Raw genomic sequence first — 20246 nt, forward strand, 5'->3', positions numbered from 1 at the left:
ATTTAATAAATCTCTCATCCTTAGAGAATTAAACTCTACTCCAGATCTACTCTAAATCAAATTACCACAGTGCCAGAATAATCTCTAAGACCTTGAATGTGCTTGGCTCATGTAACACAAAAATGCTAGCTGGATATAGGAAGTCTTCCAAGATCAATGAAGGGGTATCATTCTTCTCTCTTATACTTTCTATGCCACAACAAACAGAATAGAATGACTCCTGTGAGTAAGGTTATTCCTTTAAGAAACTAAATGTTCAGGTAGATGGTGTCTGGGATCCTGACACTATCGCTCTAACTATCTGGAAGAAGTTCAGGCTGATGTCACCATCACATAAGGCATGAGAGAATAAGGAGAGAGACTACTGAGTTAGAACCATGAGATCTTTGGGGATGAATCTGATGCTTTAAAATGGTATTTATTAAGCTGTCTAGGAAGGGGTATATCTTATCTAAATCAGACAGCTAGAATCACTATCTATCTTCACTTTAGTTTGGGGAACACCTCAGTCCTCTAGAGGTCCCCAAACTATGAAGTACCTCCCTCAAGTCCAGAACTTTCTCTTATAATTCATCCCAGCCCCACCCAGCCTGTGCTCAAATCCAATCTGTCCCTAGAAGGAGAAAGTGAGAAGAGAAGTAGTACTTCATATAGCTTGACACTTTGCCTATTAATACCAGTTTCACTCTTGCTGGTTTCTTTTACTTTATTCTCAAAAGTGCTAGGAATGTACAAGCGGCTTGGGAAATTGGGGCTATTCAAAGTCATGGTCTTTTGCATTAGTTGGTCTCTAAAAATAATTACTTGACCTTGCATTTGAGAGTGAGAACTCAAAGGTAAATAGTCATTTCTAAGATAATCAGGTACAACCTTTACACAGAAAAGTCAGTTTGCTGTTATATTAGCTGCTCTACAGAGTCATAGGAAAAGTAAACATAGTACTTATTAAAGAGTTCAAATGGACTTGTAGAGGGTTCCTAAATATGAGAATATGTACAGGGGAATGTATATTACTATAACAAACATTTTATTAGTGATTGAAAGTTTTAACATTCATTCACAAGCCTTTTATTCCTTACAAGTTATATTCTAACAAATAGAGTAATATGACGACCATGATCTTGAGCTCTTGGCTTTCCTGCTGACCTACAGTGAATGAATGGAATTGCAGAATATCCTCTGGTTTATGTTTCAGGCTGCCAATCAATCAAATGCTTTGGAAAACACAAGCTCCCTTACAGGGTACTGCTTCAACCACAGCTTATTCTGCCGATCAGGCCCACTTCCCAGTTTTCACCAACTGAATGCCACTGCTCCAAAGAGCTCACATGAGCTTCTGAAGCATTTCATCTGATCAGGGATGCCTTCTAATTTCCAAGTCTTCATTTCTTCAGCTGGATGTTAATATGGTTTGACTCTGTGTCCCCACCCAAATCTCACTTTGAATTGTACTCTCATAACTCCCATGTGTTGTGGGAGGGACCTAGTGGGAGATAATTGAATCATGGGGGCAGTTTCCCCCACACTGTTCTCATGGTAGTGAATAAATCTCACGAGAGCTGATGGTTTTATCAAGGGCTTCCGTTTTGCGTCTTCCTCATTCTCTCTTTGCCTGCTGCCATCCACGTAAGATGGGACTTGCTCCTCCTTGCCTTCTGCCATGATTGTGAGGCTTCCCCATCCACGTGGAACTCTAAGTCCAATTAAACCGCTGTCTTACATAAATTGCCCAGATTGGGTATGTCTTTGTCAGCAGTGTGAAAATGGACTAACCCAGTAAAGATGTCCTGACATGTATTGGAAATTTAATGCATTGGAGATAGGTCAGGAAACTCTCATAAGCTCCACAGGTGCGGGGATGTAGTCATGCCTAAAATTTGATTTCAATCTCCTTTTCTGCTAACGCACATTAAAACATCCTGTTTTGTTTGTTTTAATTTTGTCATATAATTGTTTTCAGGAATTGATGACTGTGAAAGGGTGTTTCAAATTAGTCCTCAACTCTATAGATAAGACTGAAATCAAAAGCTCAACCAACCATGTTATATGTCATCAAAGAGAAAACAATCTTTTCATTTGTACGTAGATACCTGGAAACAGTGAATCAAAAACCAATGCAGGCTGGGCGTGGTGGCTCATGTCTGTAATCCCAGCACTTTGGGAAACCAAGGCAGGTGGATCACTTGAGGCCAGGAGTTCAAGACCAGCCTGGCCATCATAGTGAAACCCCATCTCTACTAAAAATACAAAAATTAGACGGACGTGGTGGCAGGCGCCTGTAATCCCAGCTACTCAGGAAGCTGAGGCAGGAGAATTGCTTAAACCTGGAGGCGGAGGTTGCAGTGAGCCGAGATCATGCCATTGCACTCTGGCCTGGGGGACAAGAGCAAGACTCAAAACAAACAAACAAACAAACAAACCGAAACTAATGTAATACGTTTAAAGCTAGGAAATACAAGCAAACAAACAAACAAATAAAAAAATCCATCATCAAATGGCTTAATATTCTTAAGGGAATATGGGCTCATAATGACAAGTGTTAATTAAAGAAATAATTTTCCTTAATGTCCTTAATATTTTCCTTAAATGATTTTTTTTGTATAGTAAGAAGGAACACTTAAAAACTAAAATGGGAATGTCCTTTATCTGCCAAAATACTTACTTTAGAGAAGCCAAGGAATCTGAGTACTGCCAAGTCTAGGGTAATATACTTTTAAATCATTTATATGCAAAACTGGTAACCTACGTAAAGCGACGCCCGGTGATTCTCAAGTTTCCTTCTAACTGTGTTCTAACAGTCCCAATCTGTTAATCAGACTTCAGAGATGACTAAAAACTGAGGATATGTAAGATAAAGAGAAAATGTCCTAATTCTACTTGCAGATTCCCAAGTAGTCAATATTGGACTTTTATTATTGTTATCTCTCTTTTTAAAAATCAATTTTAAAGCACACAGATAATATACTCATATTTTCTTGAAAAAATTAAAAACATTAAGTTTAAGGATAAAAATCCCCTTTAACCACCACACGCAGTTCTTCTAATCCATTCCCACCTGACCCAACTCCACTAATAAAAGTAACAGGAAAATAGCCAAGAATGGCATTTTCTATGCCAGGAAGTGTTCAAAGAGGTGATAGGTATATCTTATTTAATTTTCATAACTTCCCACTAAAGTGGTTCCAATTATTCTCCCCATTTTGCAGAGCAGGAAACTGAGTCTTTATATTCTTAGGTTCCCTATCAACTCAGGTATCCACTGTTACATCCACCCAGTTTTTAATCTATGAATAACTATACATATATGGGTACCCACAGAAAATACAGAGTGTTGCTGTTTTATTTTGTTTAATAAAACCTTAAATGTCATCATGCTATACACATCCATTCCACAATCTGCATGATTTTTCGATGGCAGCTCATAGAATTCTAACTCATTCTTCTTAATTGCTGCCTTGTATAATATAGCTGTATTATTCTCGTATCGACAAGCAGGGAGGTTATTTTCTAATTTTCACTAATATAAACAATGCTGTAGTGAACAAGTCTTGTGCAAGCTTCCTCATGCACATGGGCAGCTGCTAGGGTGGACAGCAAGATGTGGACGTGCTGGGTTATGGGTGTGCATGTTTAAACTTTAACAGATGCTGTTAAACTATCCTCCAAAATGTTTACCATTAGTATTTGAATACCTATTTTCCTATAATCAGGCCAAAATCTGATATTATCAAACTTCAACATTTTGCCAATCTAATGGGTGAAAAATGGGATCATGTCATAGTCTGCATTTCTCTGATTACAATAAAAGTCCTATTAGGCAACACCATCCAAACTGGTAATTAAACAATCTAGTGAGTTAAATGTATATACACATTAAACATATGATTTTATTTTAAATTATATGAATGTGTATTTCCTCTTTTTAGAGACAGGGTCTTGCTCTGCCACTCAGGCTAGAGAGCACTGGCATGATCAGAGCTCACCGTAGCCTTGAATTCCTGGGCTCAAGCGATCCTCCTGCCTCAGCCTGCTGAGTCACTGGGACTATTGGCATGCACCACCAGGCACAGCTAATTCTATTTTTACTTTTATTTTTGTAGAGACAGAGTCTTGCTATGTTGCCCAGGCTGGCCTCAAAGTCCTGGCCTCAAGTGATCCTCCCATTTTGGCCTCCCAAAGTGCTGGAATTATAGGCATGAGCCACCGCACCTAGCCCACTCCCATTTTTTGATGTAGGAACAAGGCTTCTCCTTTAAGCAAGGAACCACTGACTAGGGCTGCACATTCACCTTCTGCATTGACCATATCATCTCATCTAAGATTCTCTGTTTTGGTTTCTTATGTGAAGTGGGAATGTAAAGACCTTGTGAAATAATCTGAGCACAGAATTTAACATCAAGCTTTTAGTAATTTGCCTTCATCAAGACTTTCCAAAGCATTCGGCTTAATTTTCACTGAAATAGCTCTTTCCATACTTGTGTTTCATTGGCTTACGTATTATTTAACTAAATTACATAATTACAATGGCATTCAACCAGTATGAACCAGTTTGGGAACCAACAAACCAGCTCTTGGAAAACACACAATTAACTGTGGGAGCAAATGCATAGAGGTGTTCTAGTGAATAGCCTACCAGCCATCCAGGCAAGTATGCTTTGGCTGCAGCCAGTATCTTTCAGAGAGAGATTTGCAGAGCTGGTTAAGAGGGTATCCACTGTTCTAGTGATACAGAACATATTTTCATACACTTATCAACAATGTCCTCTACTGTAAACCATCTGTTCATTTATCTATTTTTCTAACAGATTATCTTTTTCTCAATTATTTACATGTTCCTTCTGAATCCCAGTCACTAATCCTTTGTCTTTCATCTATCATAAAAATTTCCTCCCAGGATTTTGCTCATCCTTAAACTACTTTTTGTAGTTATTCTGCTTTACCAAAATATTTAATTTCAATGTAATGAAAGAAAGCTTTTTCTTCATAGCTTTTGCTTTCCCTCCCTTTGCTTAGGTTGTAAACATATTCTCACATAATTTCTTCTAATACTTTAATACAGCGGTCCCCAACCTTTTTGACACCAGGAACTGGTTTCATGGAAGATAATTTTTTTCACAGACCAGGGTGAAGGGGCAAAGGGGTGGGGCTTCGGAATGAAACTGTTTCACCCAGATCATCAGACATTAGTTAAGAATCTCATAAGGAGCATGCAACCTAGATCCCTCACTTGCGCAGTTCATGATAGAGCTTGTTCTCCTATGAGAATCTCACGCCACTGCTGATCTGACAGGAGGCGGAGCTCAGGTGGTAATGTGAGTGATGGGGAGCAGATGCAAATACAGATGAAGCTTCGCTCTCTCACCCGCCTGCTGCTCACCTCCTGCTGTGTGGCCTAGTTTCTAGCAGGCCACCGACTGGTACTGGTCCAGGGTCTGAGGCTTGGGGACCCCTGTGTCAATAATTAATAATTTTGCGATTCTCCAGGTTCCAGATGAGGAACTTGAAGTCTGAAAGTTTTCGATATTTGGCCAAAATTATAAAGCTAGAAATGGGGAAGCTAGGCCTCATACTGATATTTACCTATGTATACCCTCCAAAGCAAATGCTACTACTTCACACCACCATCCTTAAGATGGAATTAAAGTCAGACAGAAGCAAAGTGGAATATATGACATTAAGCAATGATGAAAACTGGGATAATGAACATCTTCATATTGTGAGTACATAAATGACTGACATATAAATCATTTATCACCAGCCTCAGAAAACCAGCACGATCTTCTCCATTGCACAGCCCTGATGACAAGGGGCTCAAGAAACTGGAGGTCTGCAGCAATTATTGAGCAACCACTAGGTGCTACGAACTCTTAGGTGCTAGACACTTAACCATAGGCCAAAAAGATAGTTTTTAGCCTCGTGAGCTTACAGTCCAAAAGAGGAACACATATTAAGCAGATTATACACAGTTATCCCAAAACAGTTGTGCTGAGTACTATAAAGAACTTGGATATAATCCGAATGAATAACGGAGAATCTTTAAAAATGAACCACCGATGATGAGGCCTGCTGTGAGCAAGGAGGACAGTGGCAAGACAGAAACCAAAGCCTCCTGTGGGCACAGACCACCTAGGGAGGGCCTTGAAGTGGACCTTGGAGTCTCAAGAGGCTTTCTTTGACCATTGTCTCTTCTCTTCCTTTTGGCTGCCCCATTTATACTCAAGTGATACAGTCTGGCTCTGTGTCCCCACCCAAGTCTCATCTTGAATTGTAATCTTCACTTGTAGGGGGAAGGACCTCATGGTAGGTGATTAGATCATGGGGCCAGTTCCCCCATGCTGTTCTCATGACAGTGAGTGAGTTCTCATGAGATCTGATGGTTTTATAAAGGGCTCTTCTCCCCTTCACTACGCACTTCTCTTTCCTGCCACCATGTGAACAAGGACGGGTTTATTTTCCCTTCTACCATGATTGTAAGTTTCCTGAGGCCTCCCCAGCCATGTGGAACTGTGACTCAATTAAACCTCTGGCTTTATAAATTACCCAGTCTCAGATATGTCTTTATAGCAGCATGAACACGGACTAATATATCAAGTGTTCAGCCATCAACTTGATCTAAATGTATATCTATAGGCCCAACTATGCCTATTCATTCATTCTTCTGTTCATTCAAACCAACAAAAATATTCTGAACACCTGACATGTCCCAAGCAATGCTGCTGAGCTGCACACCTTCATTTCCATCTCTTCACCAGAGTTTTTCCACATGAATGTTCTACAAGTTCCTAAAGCTCTGCTTGCTCAAAACCAATCTCTATTTTCACATAGTACCCTGAATTGTGGTAATTTAGGTCACATGCCTGCTATCTGCTATCAGAAAGTGGGTTGCCAAGGGGGGTTTATGTCTAATGTGCTTTTGTCTCCCAGATAATCTGACTGCCTAAGAATCTAGTAGTAACAGGTGAAGTTCTGTTACTGCACTTATTACATTGTTGTATGACCCATGGCTTAACTTTCTCTTTTGTGTACTATACTTTGAGCTTTTTAAGGATTAACAGGAATAAATAATGAATGAATAGACGGATACCTTATATTTTCCTCAAACACAATCTTCCTACTGATTTCACCATATCATTATGCTCACTACTTATTCTCACCACCACCAACCCATCATCGTTCCAGTGGGTCTAAATCTTGGCATTACCATCTCCTGATTCATTGGTCTTCTTTAATATCTAATGAGTTGTCAAATCTTGTGCTTCTACTTCTGCAACCTTACCCAAATCTTTCCTACTCTCCCTGCCAACACCTTGGTTCAGACTTACTGCCTCTTGAAAAAATTATTGTGACTGGTCTCCCATTTTGGTTCCCCAACCAAATCCGTATTACACCAGCTGTTGCCACATAAACTTTCCTGAATTGCAATCCCATTCTACCAATCCCCAGTTTATGAACACTCAAAGCCTCCATTTAATCCACTGCATTAATTTTAGGCCTCTCGGCTGGATATTAAGGCTCTATACATTAGCCCATCTATGTTTTGATTCTAATCTCCCACTGCTTCCCTACTGACACCTACTCCTTCTCTTCTCTGCCATTCCCCAACCAAAAGGACTATGTGCTTTTTATTAAATATATCTTATGTTTTCCACCTGTTACTTCTGCTTGGGCACTTGTCCCCAATTCCATACTTTGAGGCCCATCGTAAATGTCAACTTTTTCATGAAGTAGGTCCTGATACCCCAACAGACGAGTTCTCAGCCTCCTTTGAATAGCTGCAGCTTTTTGTATTTCTTTCTTAAAGTTCAAGCTCACCTTGTTTTACTTATAGTCATTTCATACTTACTTTGTCCACTGCAATATAAGCACCCTGAGGATCAGTGGTTTTCTTATTTATCTGTTTCTCTGCAGAGTCTAGTGCAAAGGCACTCTCTTTGCAAGAGGCAATCAAATATTTGTTGAATTGAGCAAAATTATACTGTAAGCTCCTTGAGGACTGTGACCTTAAGTATTCTGTGTCTCTCAAAACTTAGTGAGTGTTTTGTACATAATAGGCACTAAATGAATACATAATAAGTATTCATTTAGAAACCTCTCACCAATTAACATAAAGGAAAAAAGAAAGAAACCTGATTTTAACACTCTTTATTCTTTCTTTTTGTTTTGCATGATGATGCCTAACTCTTACAGGTGCTTATCATGTGCTAAGCACTGAACTCAGTCTTACGACTATCATCTCATGCAGTACTCACAACAGGACTATGAGGCACTGTTTTTTCCTCATGTGATGGGTGGGAGGTTTAGAGAAATAAACAACTTGATCCTACAGTGAGCAAGTGGCAGAGCTGAGACTGGAACCCTAAGTCCTCACCATCATGCCATACTTCCTTGGTTGTGTTTGCTGAGCCCCTTCAATGCAACAGTTTGAGTTTAAATAAACTTTTAAAAAACACTTTAACCTACATCTTAGTATCATTCTTTGAAACGCAAGAACTTCCCGATACTTATTTTAAAGAGTGTTTTTTATTTTTAAAAAAAGAATTGTTAAATCTATTTTATCTACCTTCCAATGTTAAGCTTCAAGTTTAGGAGGCTATTGGTATTTTTTCAAATGATGTGTATGGTCAATACTTGATTATGTACCCCAAAGGATGGAGTAGGTAACAAAGACAACAAATTACCAAATAACTGAACAGTCACTTAATTTTGGAAAACAGTCTAGAAATTTCAGATCAAAGACAGCTATTTACTCCCCAGTCTCCATGCAAACCTTTACACACTTGAAAAGTTCTATTGGGATCCTGGACTCTGGCTGGCTGGCAGAGCAAAGGGGCGAGGCTTGTCACAGATAATCCACAAATAAATCAGAATGACCAAATATTTTTCTCTTTTCAAATCCCTATTCAGTCTGATTCTGACCACAATGTTGAAAAAGAATACACCAAGTACCAAGTAGTTGACAGATTGCAAAACTGAGAGAGAAAGAAAAAAGTTATACTGGTCCTAAATATGATGAAAGCACACTGAGAAAAAACTCACAAACTATACAAGGTGTTGCTTCTTTGGTTCTAGAGACATAAGCATGTGAAGCAGAGACACACATTAGTAGATTTAAGGAGAAACCACTGCCAGACTACTCACAAATAGCTCTCTAGCCTCTACAGTAAATATTATTATTAAGGATGAGATTGATAACTCAAGCTGAAACTATATCAAGCAAGGACAAACTCTGCTATTTAGTAAAATAAAGTAGAAAAATGACTACTGATATTTCAATACTCAGGTCTTCGATTTATCCATTCAAAACAAAATAAACACCACGTAGACAGTATGGTAATATTAACTTTTAGTATTTAGTCATAGCTACTTTCCTGGATTTAAGTGTTAATGTTAAAATACATTATCACTCTAGATATGATGAATCTCTGTGTCTTAAATGATACTTTAAAATCCAAATCCCATTTATGAAGCAAGACTTCATTATCTAGAGTATATTTTCATTCCTTGAAAATGATCTAAAATATTCACTTGTTGATACTTCAGTATTTCAAGTTATAGATCATATATTCAGAAAAGAATTAGGGAAAAGAATCAGCCTCCAATATTTACAAATGTGTAATGGAAAATAACAGCCCTAAATACTCCTGTGCACTGCTTAATATTCTGCCAAATTCCTCTGCTGTAGCAGAAGTCATTAAAACAAAAACAAAGCACATCATAAAAAACAACTTTAAGTCAAGTGAAAGTATTATACGACATTGCGAGCTTCTTAAAAATACCTTTTTTAACTCAATTATGAAAAAAACAAATATAGGTAATCCAAAAATAAACAACAAAAACAATTTTGCTCCAATACAACTGAGTAAATACATATTCTTAACAATTTGTAACTGCTTTTAAGAAATCATCTATATTATAATTAGCTAAATGTTTTTATAGATATGGGAGGTTAAGATGGAATGTGTACACTGATTCCTACTCAAAAAACGGATTCCTAACTTCCTGTTTCAGATCTTCACAATTCTCACATAAACTCAAAACCCACAATACCTTTAATATTGTGAATGTGAAGTACTGACTCTCTGGAGAAAGACTTACCTTGAAGTAAGTTGCTTTTCCTTTGAAAATGACCTTTGATTCCTTTGAAAAGCAACTTTGTCAACATTACATGTCTAGAATAATGAAACAACCATTCATCCTGATTTGGATATGAGTTAAAAGAGGTAGAAAAAAACAAAACTAAAACAATCCTCCCCTCACAAACCTCAATCCTACTTCATTATTTTTCCCTTAAATTTAGCTATTTTAAAACACAAATAATTTTGCTATATTTTCCCTGGAGCATTCCCCATCAAGATTAAAGAAGGGCTTATTCAGAGACAAACAGGATACAGGAGTAATGGTGCAGCTTCCAGGCAAGCTATAAATAGCTGCAGCATTTTCAAGAAATCTTGTGCCAGTGTGTAAGCTGCAGTTAAAACATGCAGTGCAGATTTGATTACAATGGTGTCAACAAAATTCATTGTTAAGTGAGAAAATCAATTCTTACCAAGTTTTCTTGGTTCCTGGCTGCTATTTTCTGCTCTTCTTCTGCCCCATTTTTCATGTATTTGACCTCTTCCACTGGTTTGATCCTATACTCATCTGAGTGCCAAAAAAAGAAAACACATTTTATAATTTTTTCCCCAATAGTAGAAAAGTGTCAGTCAGAAAATCCCAATAGCGTAATTTGCTAGACCCTTTCGCCTGTGGCCTTCATATGTGGTTCATTTGGAACAATCTGGAAGAAGCTTAACCAGGCATGTTAGATCTTTTTATGAGGCCCTCTCCTCTGTCTACTAGAAAAAGCTCAGCATCACGAATGCATCTAATCAAAGTGTCACTGCCTAGTCCTTCCACAGAGAGCAAATGTTGCAGAGGAAACAGGATACTCCATCTCTAAAGACTTTTTGAAATGTATGTTACACTAGGACATATCACAGAATTGTCTGATAAGATTCAAGAAAATATTCTTATCTTTCTCCAAGAGAGTATTAGTCCAAAATGCCTGTGCCAACAATTTTCAGTGATATATTCATTCTTTAATTTCTCTTTTGAAAAAACAGAGTAAGACTAAAGAGTTATATTGATAAATAGAAACAACTGAAGAATTGAGACTTTTTTCTGTGATCCCTATATTAAATTTAAGCAGTCTGCAATTATTTCACATTAAATATATATATTTCATATATATATTTATTTCATATATATGTATATATACACTTTAATTCAATCTCTCTGTAAAGTCATATGCATGAAGAGCTATTATACCTAACAGATGAAATGGTAGGTATATCACTCAAGGCTGGAGAGTATAGTGGGATGTGGAGGGGACCCAGCCCCCGCAACAGCCAGAGAGAGAACACAGATCCCAATATCAATATACATCATAGAACAAACTCAGGAAAACTTGCAGCTTCAGTTCTCCAGAATAGTAATCACTATGATGACATTTCCATCAGATTCCTGTCAACAGAAAATGATTTGAGCACACTAAAGTCAAAAATAGGTGTGACTCTGAATCATTCTTAACCCAATTTGTGGGAAACATCACAGAAATTGTAAAATTAGAAAATATCATCAACCAACAAACTGACGATTGTCTGGCATATGGCATGGAGTAATGTCTAACTATAGGGACCACCTGAAAGACAGCTGTCTATCACTAAGAGAGTTTATATTTCAGTTCAGAAAGTTGCAATATGTTTTCTTATTAACTATGATTAAATGGGTACAAAGACTATATTCTTATTTAATTTCTTATCTTAGTATCTATAACACCACTTTCTAATATAGTTTCAGGTTTCCTCATCATATTACCCCTTAACACACAACTCCCAAAGATGTTTGTTATAGTAATATTTCTGCAAGTAATTATGCTGTCCAAATGTTTCTCAAAATTATCATTCTTAAGAATGTAACACATTTGCATGTATCTGAATAAAGACTTCATGTTCACTAAGCCAACTGTTTTTTCCACCTGACAATTTAGAGTTATTATTGATTCTATTTTTTTGTAAAGATATTAGAAAGACTAGTGTAAGGTTCGGTAATGAGCCCTTTAGGAATACTAGGTCCTAAATATATTAACAAGTTAATCAACAGATTCTGATCCACAATTACAACACAAAAGAATTTTACATACCAACTTGGTATTTTGAAGAGACAAAAATGAATGTAAATTAATAATACTGACAAATTTGATGAAGGATTATTTACTGAGAATTTGAAAAAACAATTGTTAATTAAAAAAGAGAAGACACTGACAAATTTGCCCCCAACACAATTACACAGAGATAAAAAAAAAAGTAAAAATGGGCCTCCCTAACTTCAGTTTGGGACATTAATATTTATAAATCCTGGCAGACTGAGATAATTACTATTAATAACTTTTTTTTTTGTTTTAGACAGAGTTTCATTCTACCGCCCAGGCTGGAGTGCGACGGTGTGATCTCGGCTCACTGCAACCTCCGCCTCCTGGATTCAAGCAATTCTCCTGCCTCAGCCTCCTAACTAGCTGGGATTACAGGCGCCTGCTACCACGCTTGGCTAATTTTTCGTATTTTTAGTAGAGACGGGTTTTATCATGTTGGCCAGGGTGGTCTCGAACTCCTGACCTCAGGTGATCCATCCGCCTCGGCCTCCCAAAGTGCTGAGATTACAGGTGTGAGCCATTATGCCTGGCCTACTATTAATAAACTTTAACTGAACTAAATTGGGAACTTAATTGCTAATGGTGAGTTTCTAATTATTTAAATACAAAGAATACTGATATAAATATATATGTGTATATATATGTCTATATATATGTGTATATATATGTCTATATATATGTGTATATATATGTCTATATATGTGTATATATGTGTCTATATATGTGTGTATATATATGTCTATATATGTGTATATATATATTTCTTCATGTATCACAAGTGGATTCTATGATTTTGTCTGTAGGATGGGGAAGAGGGTAACATTTTCGGACCTAAGCGGAACCTTCTGAAAGACCCAGATGGCCCCTTGTCCACTGCGTGGTGAAGGTTTCTCCTAGGGAGGAGATGCCCTTGCCCTTGCCCACTGTCCTCTCCCATCCACCAAGCCACAGACTAGTGCAGACATACTCTGAGCAGCCCAGTAACATTCAGTCTTCATTTTCTTATCCCTCCAGGGAACACAACTAAATTGAAGGTAGTGGACAAACTATTACTATTTTTCCAATATATTTTTCCAATGAAATGGAAAAGCTACTGGCTACATGACTTTCAAAGCAGCATTATTCTAAACACAGGCCATTTTTTAAATCAAGACAGAATCCCCACCAATTTAGACAGAAGATAGGCTTTAACATGTCATTAACAACCCCGACTGGCTAGCCAACGTGGTGTTAGAGGAACACAATAAGATTGGATACAAAGGAAGAGAAAACAGACAGCCACGACTACAAAGCCAGACCTATCATTATTACTTACACAACACACCGCACAAAATCCATCATGGTATAAAACAAAAAAAGCTGGGCAAGATCCTTCAATAGGCCACAATTTGTACAAAGCAAATATTTAAAAATGGTCTGTCACATTCTCAAAGGCTGGTGCTGGGAAGGAAGATGTCCATCTGGAAACAGACATCTCATCAGCAAATGCACCACATATTCCCAAGGCAAGGCAGCCATCAGGAACGTCTTACCTCACCAACCAGCCTCTGAGCGAATGAATGAAGCATTTTGGGTTACGACAGTAAAACAATCACTACCAAAATCCAGTTTTCCTTTTGTTGAAGACATGGGGGATTAATTTGAGACTTTAGGTTCCCTTTATCAGAGCCCACACTGGAGGAAATGGAGACAGCCACTGTTACAGCCAGAGGGTCCTGGCAGCAGAAAAACGTGCCAACTCGAGGAAGAGCAGGGAGACATAGGACCTGTCTTCCTTCGGCTTCCCCCAGCTCCCTTGCACCTGCTCACAATTTTTCTTTTCTTCCTGTTGATCTTGTCAGGTGGCTTATTAAAATGCACGTCGGGAACAGTAGGCTGACTCCTGTTCTCTGCATGTAAACAGTTGCAGGCTGTGCTAGTCAAAATAGATCTGGGGTAAAAGCAATGCCTGGGTGATATTTTTAGCATTTTATTCCTCAGATTACATCCAAGTGGGGCTGGGATTGTTCAGTGGCATTGATCAAAAGAAGACTAGGTGAGAAGGTGTCAGAGTAGGTTTAAATTTTCATCATTTTAGAAAACTGTAAGATCCCTTCTGATCTCAAACAGTAGTGGGTACAGTCTGCTTCTGCCATTTTTCCTGCTTCTCCCTTGAACATGTACATCTATGAAAATTTTTAACTTTTTAATAATCCTGACATGCCAAACTCATTCCAGCAACCATTTCTCTAGTTGATTCATTTAAAAGTCAGTTCTATTAATTACAAAGGTAACCTCGTGTCAGATCTTCTATCTGCAAAGCTTGGAAGGAATGGGGTCTGGCCCACGAGTTCTAGTATTGTAGCTAGCAATAGGTCAGAACCTAACATCTTTATTGGGTTGAACACAAGTTTGTTGGAGAGGAATTAAAGAGCAGAGAAGAGTGAAGCCGTCAATCACTTCAGCATAGCTAACTATGGTTTACTTCTACACTGGAAGTAGAAGTCCTCATCTGGAAGGTGTACACTCAGTACAGTCTGAGTACCTATGTGCTGGGCTCTGTACTAAGCGATGAAGGGATGTAGAGGAGAGGGGATGAAGGACAGCAGAGAGCGCCCAAGGAAAACCAGCTGTCTTGAGGGGAAGACTAATGCTCTGAGAACTCATCTTCTACTTGACTGACCACAGATAACTAGGGCTGACTCTAAATTTGGAGTAAACTTACACACAAAGACTCAGCTGAAGGACCTCATATACTACTATCAATTCCCTGAGTCAGGCAGTCCCTGAACGATAAGCTTTCCTCACTAGTAGAAAGTGATTTAGTCAGTTCCAATGTAGTAGTCATTATTAAGCAACTTTTAGGGTAGTTATAAACTTCCTAACAAGAAGCTTTGGTACACTTAGTATAAAATATTCTCAGTTCCTTCCAGAGTTCGCTTCAAATTAACCTAATAAAGGCAAACATTTCAAAATAAGATTGCTTGATACATCTTTTTAAAAATTATTTATTTATTTATTTATTTTGAGACAATGTCTTACCCTTCACCCAAGCTGGAGTGCAATGGCATGATCACGGCTCACTGCAACCTCATCTCCCAGGCTCAAGTGATCCTCCCACCTCAGCATCCTGAGTAGCTGGGTCCACAGGTGCACACCATCATGCCTACCTAATTTTTGTATTTTTTGTAGAGGCAGGGTTTCATCATGTTGGCCAGGATGGTCTCAAATTCCTGGACTCAAGCAATGCTCCCACCTCAGACTCCCAAAGTGTTGGAATTACAGGTGTCAGCCATCATGCCTGGCCACGTTAAGTTCTAATAATCTAAAAATACGATTTGTTAAAAGTAACAAGCAGGAAAATTATGTCTTTAGACTTTAAGTTTGTAGAGACTAAACATGAAAGGTGTCTGACCACTGTATCTCTAGTAGGGGAAGTATAAAGACTGTACATATTTGTACATATCCCTTATGATACCTCATAATCCAAAAATGTTAATGTCACTAAGACAGCAATTCTCATATGCCTTTTGTATCCTTATTCACTACTGAAACCTAATGCTTATTTACATTTAAATCAGAGATAAACAAACAAACAAAAAAAAACAGAGATGAAAAGCCCTGTGGTGGTGCTTATTATTGCCTTGGTGGTTGCTATGGTTTGAATGTTGACGTTCCCTCCAAAATTCATGTTGAATTTAATTCCCATGACGGTGGTATTGAGAGGTGGGGCCTTTGGAAGGTGATGAAGTCATGAGGGCTCAACCCTCATGAATGGGATTACAGCCCCTTGTAAAAGGCCTTGCAGGAGTGAATTTAGCCTGCTTGTCTTCCACCTTCTGCCATGTGAAGGCACAAGCAGGCTCTCATCAGATACAAAATGCAGGCACCTTGGTCTTGGACATCCCAGCCTCTAGAACTGTGAAAAACAAATTTCCATTGTTTGCAAATTACCCAGTCTGTGGTATTTTGTTACACCAGCACAAATGAACTAACACGGTGGTGTAAGACTCATTTCAGTGCAGCCTCACTAATAAAGGGTATTATCATTTTGTAAAATTTGTAATAAATTGAAGGATGAAAATGGTAACTAATTTTTATTTTTGTTTAATGTTTTAAAATTTACTAGTGACACTGGATACTTTTCCTATGTGTTGATCATTTATTTGTATTCCTTTATTTGTGAAGTGTCTCTTCATATCCTTTGCCCTTTTTTTCTTATTAGAGGTGTGGTGTTTTTCTTATTGACTGCTATGAACTCCCACAAATCACACCATTTTATGGGCACACTTCTGGCCCAAAAAGGTCTGAGCAAAAATACCTCTTGATTTTAGCCCAGACATAAAGATGGAAGAAACTATCTGCTTTCTGTCCTTGAGTCAAGTGCTGGGCACTATCCCCTGCTATCCTTTCTGTGTTTCTTCTTTACTTCAACAATATTTATAAAGCACCTACCGTGTGCCAGAGACAACACTCAGCCCTGGGATTATGTCTAGGAAAGGAAGCAGTCAGTCCCTGTTCTAAAGGAGTTAATGGCCAGTAGGAGAGGATGTAAGAAAATAAGAAAGTAGTGCGTACAGTTTTTATGGCTATGAAAAGCACATGTAGGGGTGGTGGTTATAAGAATGGAAAGAAGAGACCCCTAATCAAGGTTAAGCGGAGTCTTGGAGGACGTGACATATCTCAGTGGAGTCCTGAGGAACACAGCTTCTATGTGTGGGAAGGAGCTTTCAGGAAAGGGCTCAGTGAATTCCAAAGCCAAAGGGAGCACAGCAAATGGAGGGAACAGCAAGTCATGCAACATGGCAGACATGCAGAATTCCAGGAGGTAAGACAGGTGTAACGAGAAAAGGCTGATAGGGCTACAGGAACTGAAGACCTTATACAAGTCTTACTAAGGAGTCAGGCTCCATTCTGAAGGTGATATGGCCTCCCCGGCCAGTGTCCAGGCACTGAAGCTGCCATTAATAGGCTAAGCCTCTTTCCTCTGGCCTGTCCTCAAGCATCTCCTCTGGGGAGACTCCTAACCAGCTTAATCCAGGGCTTTCTGCCTCTCTCTGAAAAAAGGCAAAGGTGGAATTGATTAATACATCCTGAGATGGACCAGTCTGTTGAGGCAGGTGAGGAAGAACACATGGGGAAGACTAGGAAGGAGCCAGAGAAGCCACAGCAAGTCTCAAGAGGGAAGAAAGGTCAGCTGCTGGGGGGCTGGGGGTATGAGGCTTAAGATGCAACATATCCCAGGGCCTTGTTTCCTGCCTCCTCCAACAGACATGCCTTCGCCTGAAGACTGGGAGGCATCACTGTCCTCAGAATGAGGAGCAGTCATGACTTATCCTAGGGGAAAAAGAGAATGCCACTGAATCATGATCCCAGCTCCTTCTCCTTCAACTGTCACTGAAACAGCACACCAGTGAATTACAATGAACACAGCACTGGCTTCAAAAGGCCTTTCTCTTCTGCACCTGGCTTTGTGACTTCCCAGCTGTGTGCCGTGGAGATTGAGTATAGACCTCTCTGGGTGAACTGAATGAGTTGAGATGCACATGCACAGGATGATACAGTCTCTTAGCAATCCTAGGGTCTTGCCCATGTTTTTGAGAGCAGAAGATGAAAGGCGCCCTCAGCTGCAAAGAGGAAAAGGTGACCTTAGGGTTCAGGGGTTCTATAAGAAGGATCAAAATGATAAAGCTTCTGTCACGACAGCACCTTTAATAATTAAGAGGTCCAGGACCTGCAGGCCCCATTCCTGAATCATTTAATCATTCCTGAGGCCAGACAACACATTTCCTTCATTCATCTGGGGTCCATTATTCAGTGACCAAGGACCTATTACCCAGTCATTAAGGGCCCTGGAACATTCATCTTCTGACAAGCTCCGACAAAAGACATACAACCAGATCCAAATCCAGCCTGGACTCTTTTAGGAAGGTGCACTGCAAACCAAGGCTCTCTATAGCAGGAGGGGGCTTAACACCTGTGCTGTACAGTAATCATTCCCAATCAAGGAACAGAATGAGTGGCCAAGGATTCGGAGCCACTTCCAGAAAGGGAAGACATGCATGGTTGTTCTGAGAGACATTTATCTAATTTCTCAAGAGCCCTTCTCTGACTCTCCTACTGCTCATTTTCCACCCACTGAAGAACTGCTGGGACTCTTGAAGTCTCAGGTCAGCTAAATCCTCTCAACTATTCCTAGCAGGATTCCTGTTATCCTTGGTAACCACTCAGGATAAAAGGCTGTCCTAGTCAGCTAACCTCTCCCCTGCTTTGACTTAATCCTCGTGTCTACCCTACGAGGCCAGTATCATGACTCTCTTTTACAGCTGCAGAGAGATTTGTCGTTGGTTGGTTAGTCACAGGGTAGTGCTGGGCTCAAATCCAGGTTGGTCTGAGTCTAGAGACAGGCTCTTAACTACCAAGTCAGTTTTTTTTTTCCCTACCACAAAGCACAAGAAGTAATTTTTTCAGGAGATGATGTAGGAATAAAGTATATCAGAAAGAATGTGGACACATTTCCAAATCATAATCCTTTGTAAATCACAGAGAGATGAGCAAAAGTTAGAAGTACATCTAGCCTTCATAGATAACATCAGAAAAACTACCATATCCTCTCTTGTCACGTCTCTGGGGCCTTTATCAGTGGGAGAATACCAGCCCTGTGCTACTTAAGTTAGGAATTCATGTGATATCCAAAGGAAATGCTGTGAAATCTTGCGTTAAAATGAGGATTTGACCACCACTGCATCTAAAAGGAGAAAACTGAAGTTTTTCTCCAGTATATGGTAATTAATGCAAGGTCTTTACAACTTGGCTTAAAGTAACTTCATTTTAAGGCCTGCTGATATTCTAGTAGAATTTAGACATATATTCTTAGCATTAAGGCCAAGCAATAAAATCAAGGATCTCTTCCTTCACGAAAGTGAACAGGAGCAGAAAGGGGAAGAGGAGGAGGAGGAAGGGGAGGAGGAAGAAGAGGGGGAGGAGGAAGAAGAAGGGTAAGAGGCAGAAGAGGAGGAGGAGGAGGAGAAATGAGAGCTACCATTTACAGAGCCCTTTCAATGTTCTGGATCTAGTTCTGAAAGTTTCACATATAACCCATTTAATGCTGACAACAGCTTTATGAAGTGGAACCATTAATGTCTCCATCATAAAGAAAAGGAACTAAGGCACAGTTATCTAGCTGTACATCTACAGAGTGGTGGGACTGGGCCAGGCCTTGAACCCAGTGGTCTGATTCAGAGCCCATGCTCTTACTAGTGTTTCCCACAAATGGGTAGTGAAGTAAATTTCTGATAAAATGAAAAGTTCTCTTTATATACTGATATCCATTACAAAACCTGCAGGACTACAGCACTTCACAAAATGTATCATTTCCACAAACAGTGATGTTCTTTTTCCAGGTAAACTATATTGCAATAACAGCAAATATGAAAAGATACTAATATAGTATCTCACATGCCCTCCTTTGTATATGAAATCAACAAAACTCCACCATCATCAGGAGGACCTAAAACATGAGTTGTTTTTCTAGGGCTGGGAATAAATTTCTGCTGACTCATCTGTAGTTACTTCTTCACTGCCATCGAGACTGACGGTCATGGATTTACAGGATGGCTGTTAGGATTAGGAAATTATATGACCATTCCAAAAACTCTTCTTCATTTGTGTGACTGCCTTCTGAACATTTAACAATTTGGCCAAAGGTGAGAGAGAGAGAGAGAGAACGCATGGACATACACGCATGGATGCATGTCTTAAAGAAGAAATATATCTTAATGATCTTTATGTGCATCTGACTTAATTCCTTTAATTGGATTCTGTCTTAAGTGAATTTCAGTGAATGAAAAATTCTCAGATAATAACCATCACAGAATAAAGCATTAGCCTTTGAGCATCTCAGGCCCCCACCCCCAAGCCACCTGGCGGAGGAGAGCTGCCTTTGGCCAGATGGGCTAGTGCGCTTTTGTGATGCAGATTGGGGAAGGGGTGAGGAGGTTAGTGGGAGAATTGTGGCGGTCTGGATTGACACCGGAAAGAGCAAAGCTAATGAGAGGCATAGAATAGATACAGCGAG

At 39.2% G+C, this 20246-nt stretch overlaps 1 protein-coding gene across 3 annotated transcripts in view; it reads right to left on the minus strand.

Annotated features, from left to right (window-relative positions):
• Positions 1-20246, minus strand: part of C1H1orf21 (chromosome 1 C1orf21 homolog) — a 237879-nt gene that overhangs the window by 105093 nt on the left and 112540 nt on the right. For all 3 annotated transcript variants that reach the window (XM_054524290.2, XM_054524283.2, XM_002809698.6), the window contains exon 3: positions 10547-10641. In XM_054524290.2, coding sequence (XP_054380265.1) covers positions 10547-10641 — 95 coding nt within the window. The remainder of the gene's footprint in view (positions 1-10546; positions 10642-20246) is intronic.

This window comes from Pongo abelii, chromosome 1, assembly GCF_028885655.2.
Source record: "Pongo abelii isolate AG06213 chromosome 1, NHGRI_mPonAbe1-v2.0_pri, whole genome shotgun sequence".
NCBI lineage: Eukaryota > Metazoa > Chordata > Mammalia > Primates > Hominidae > Pongo > Pongo abelii.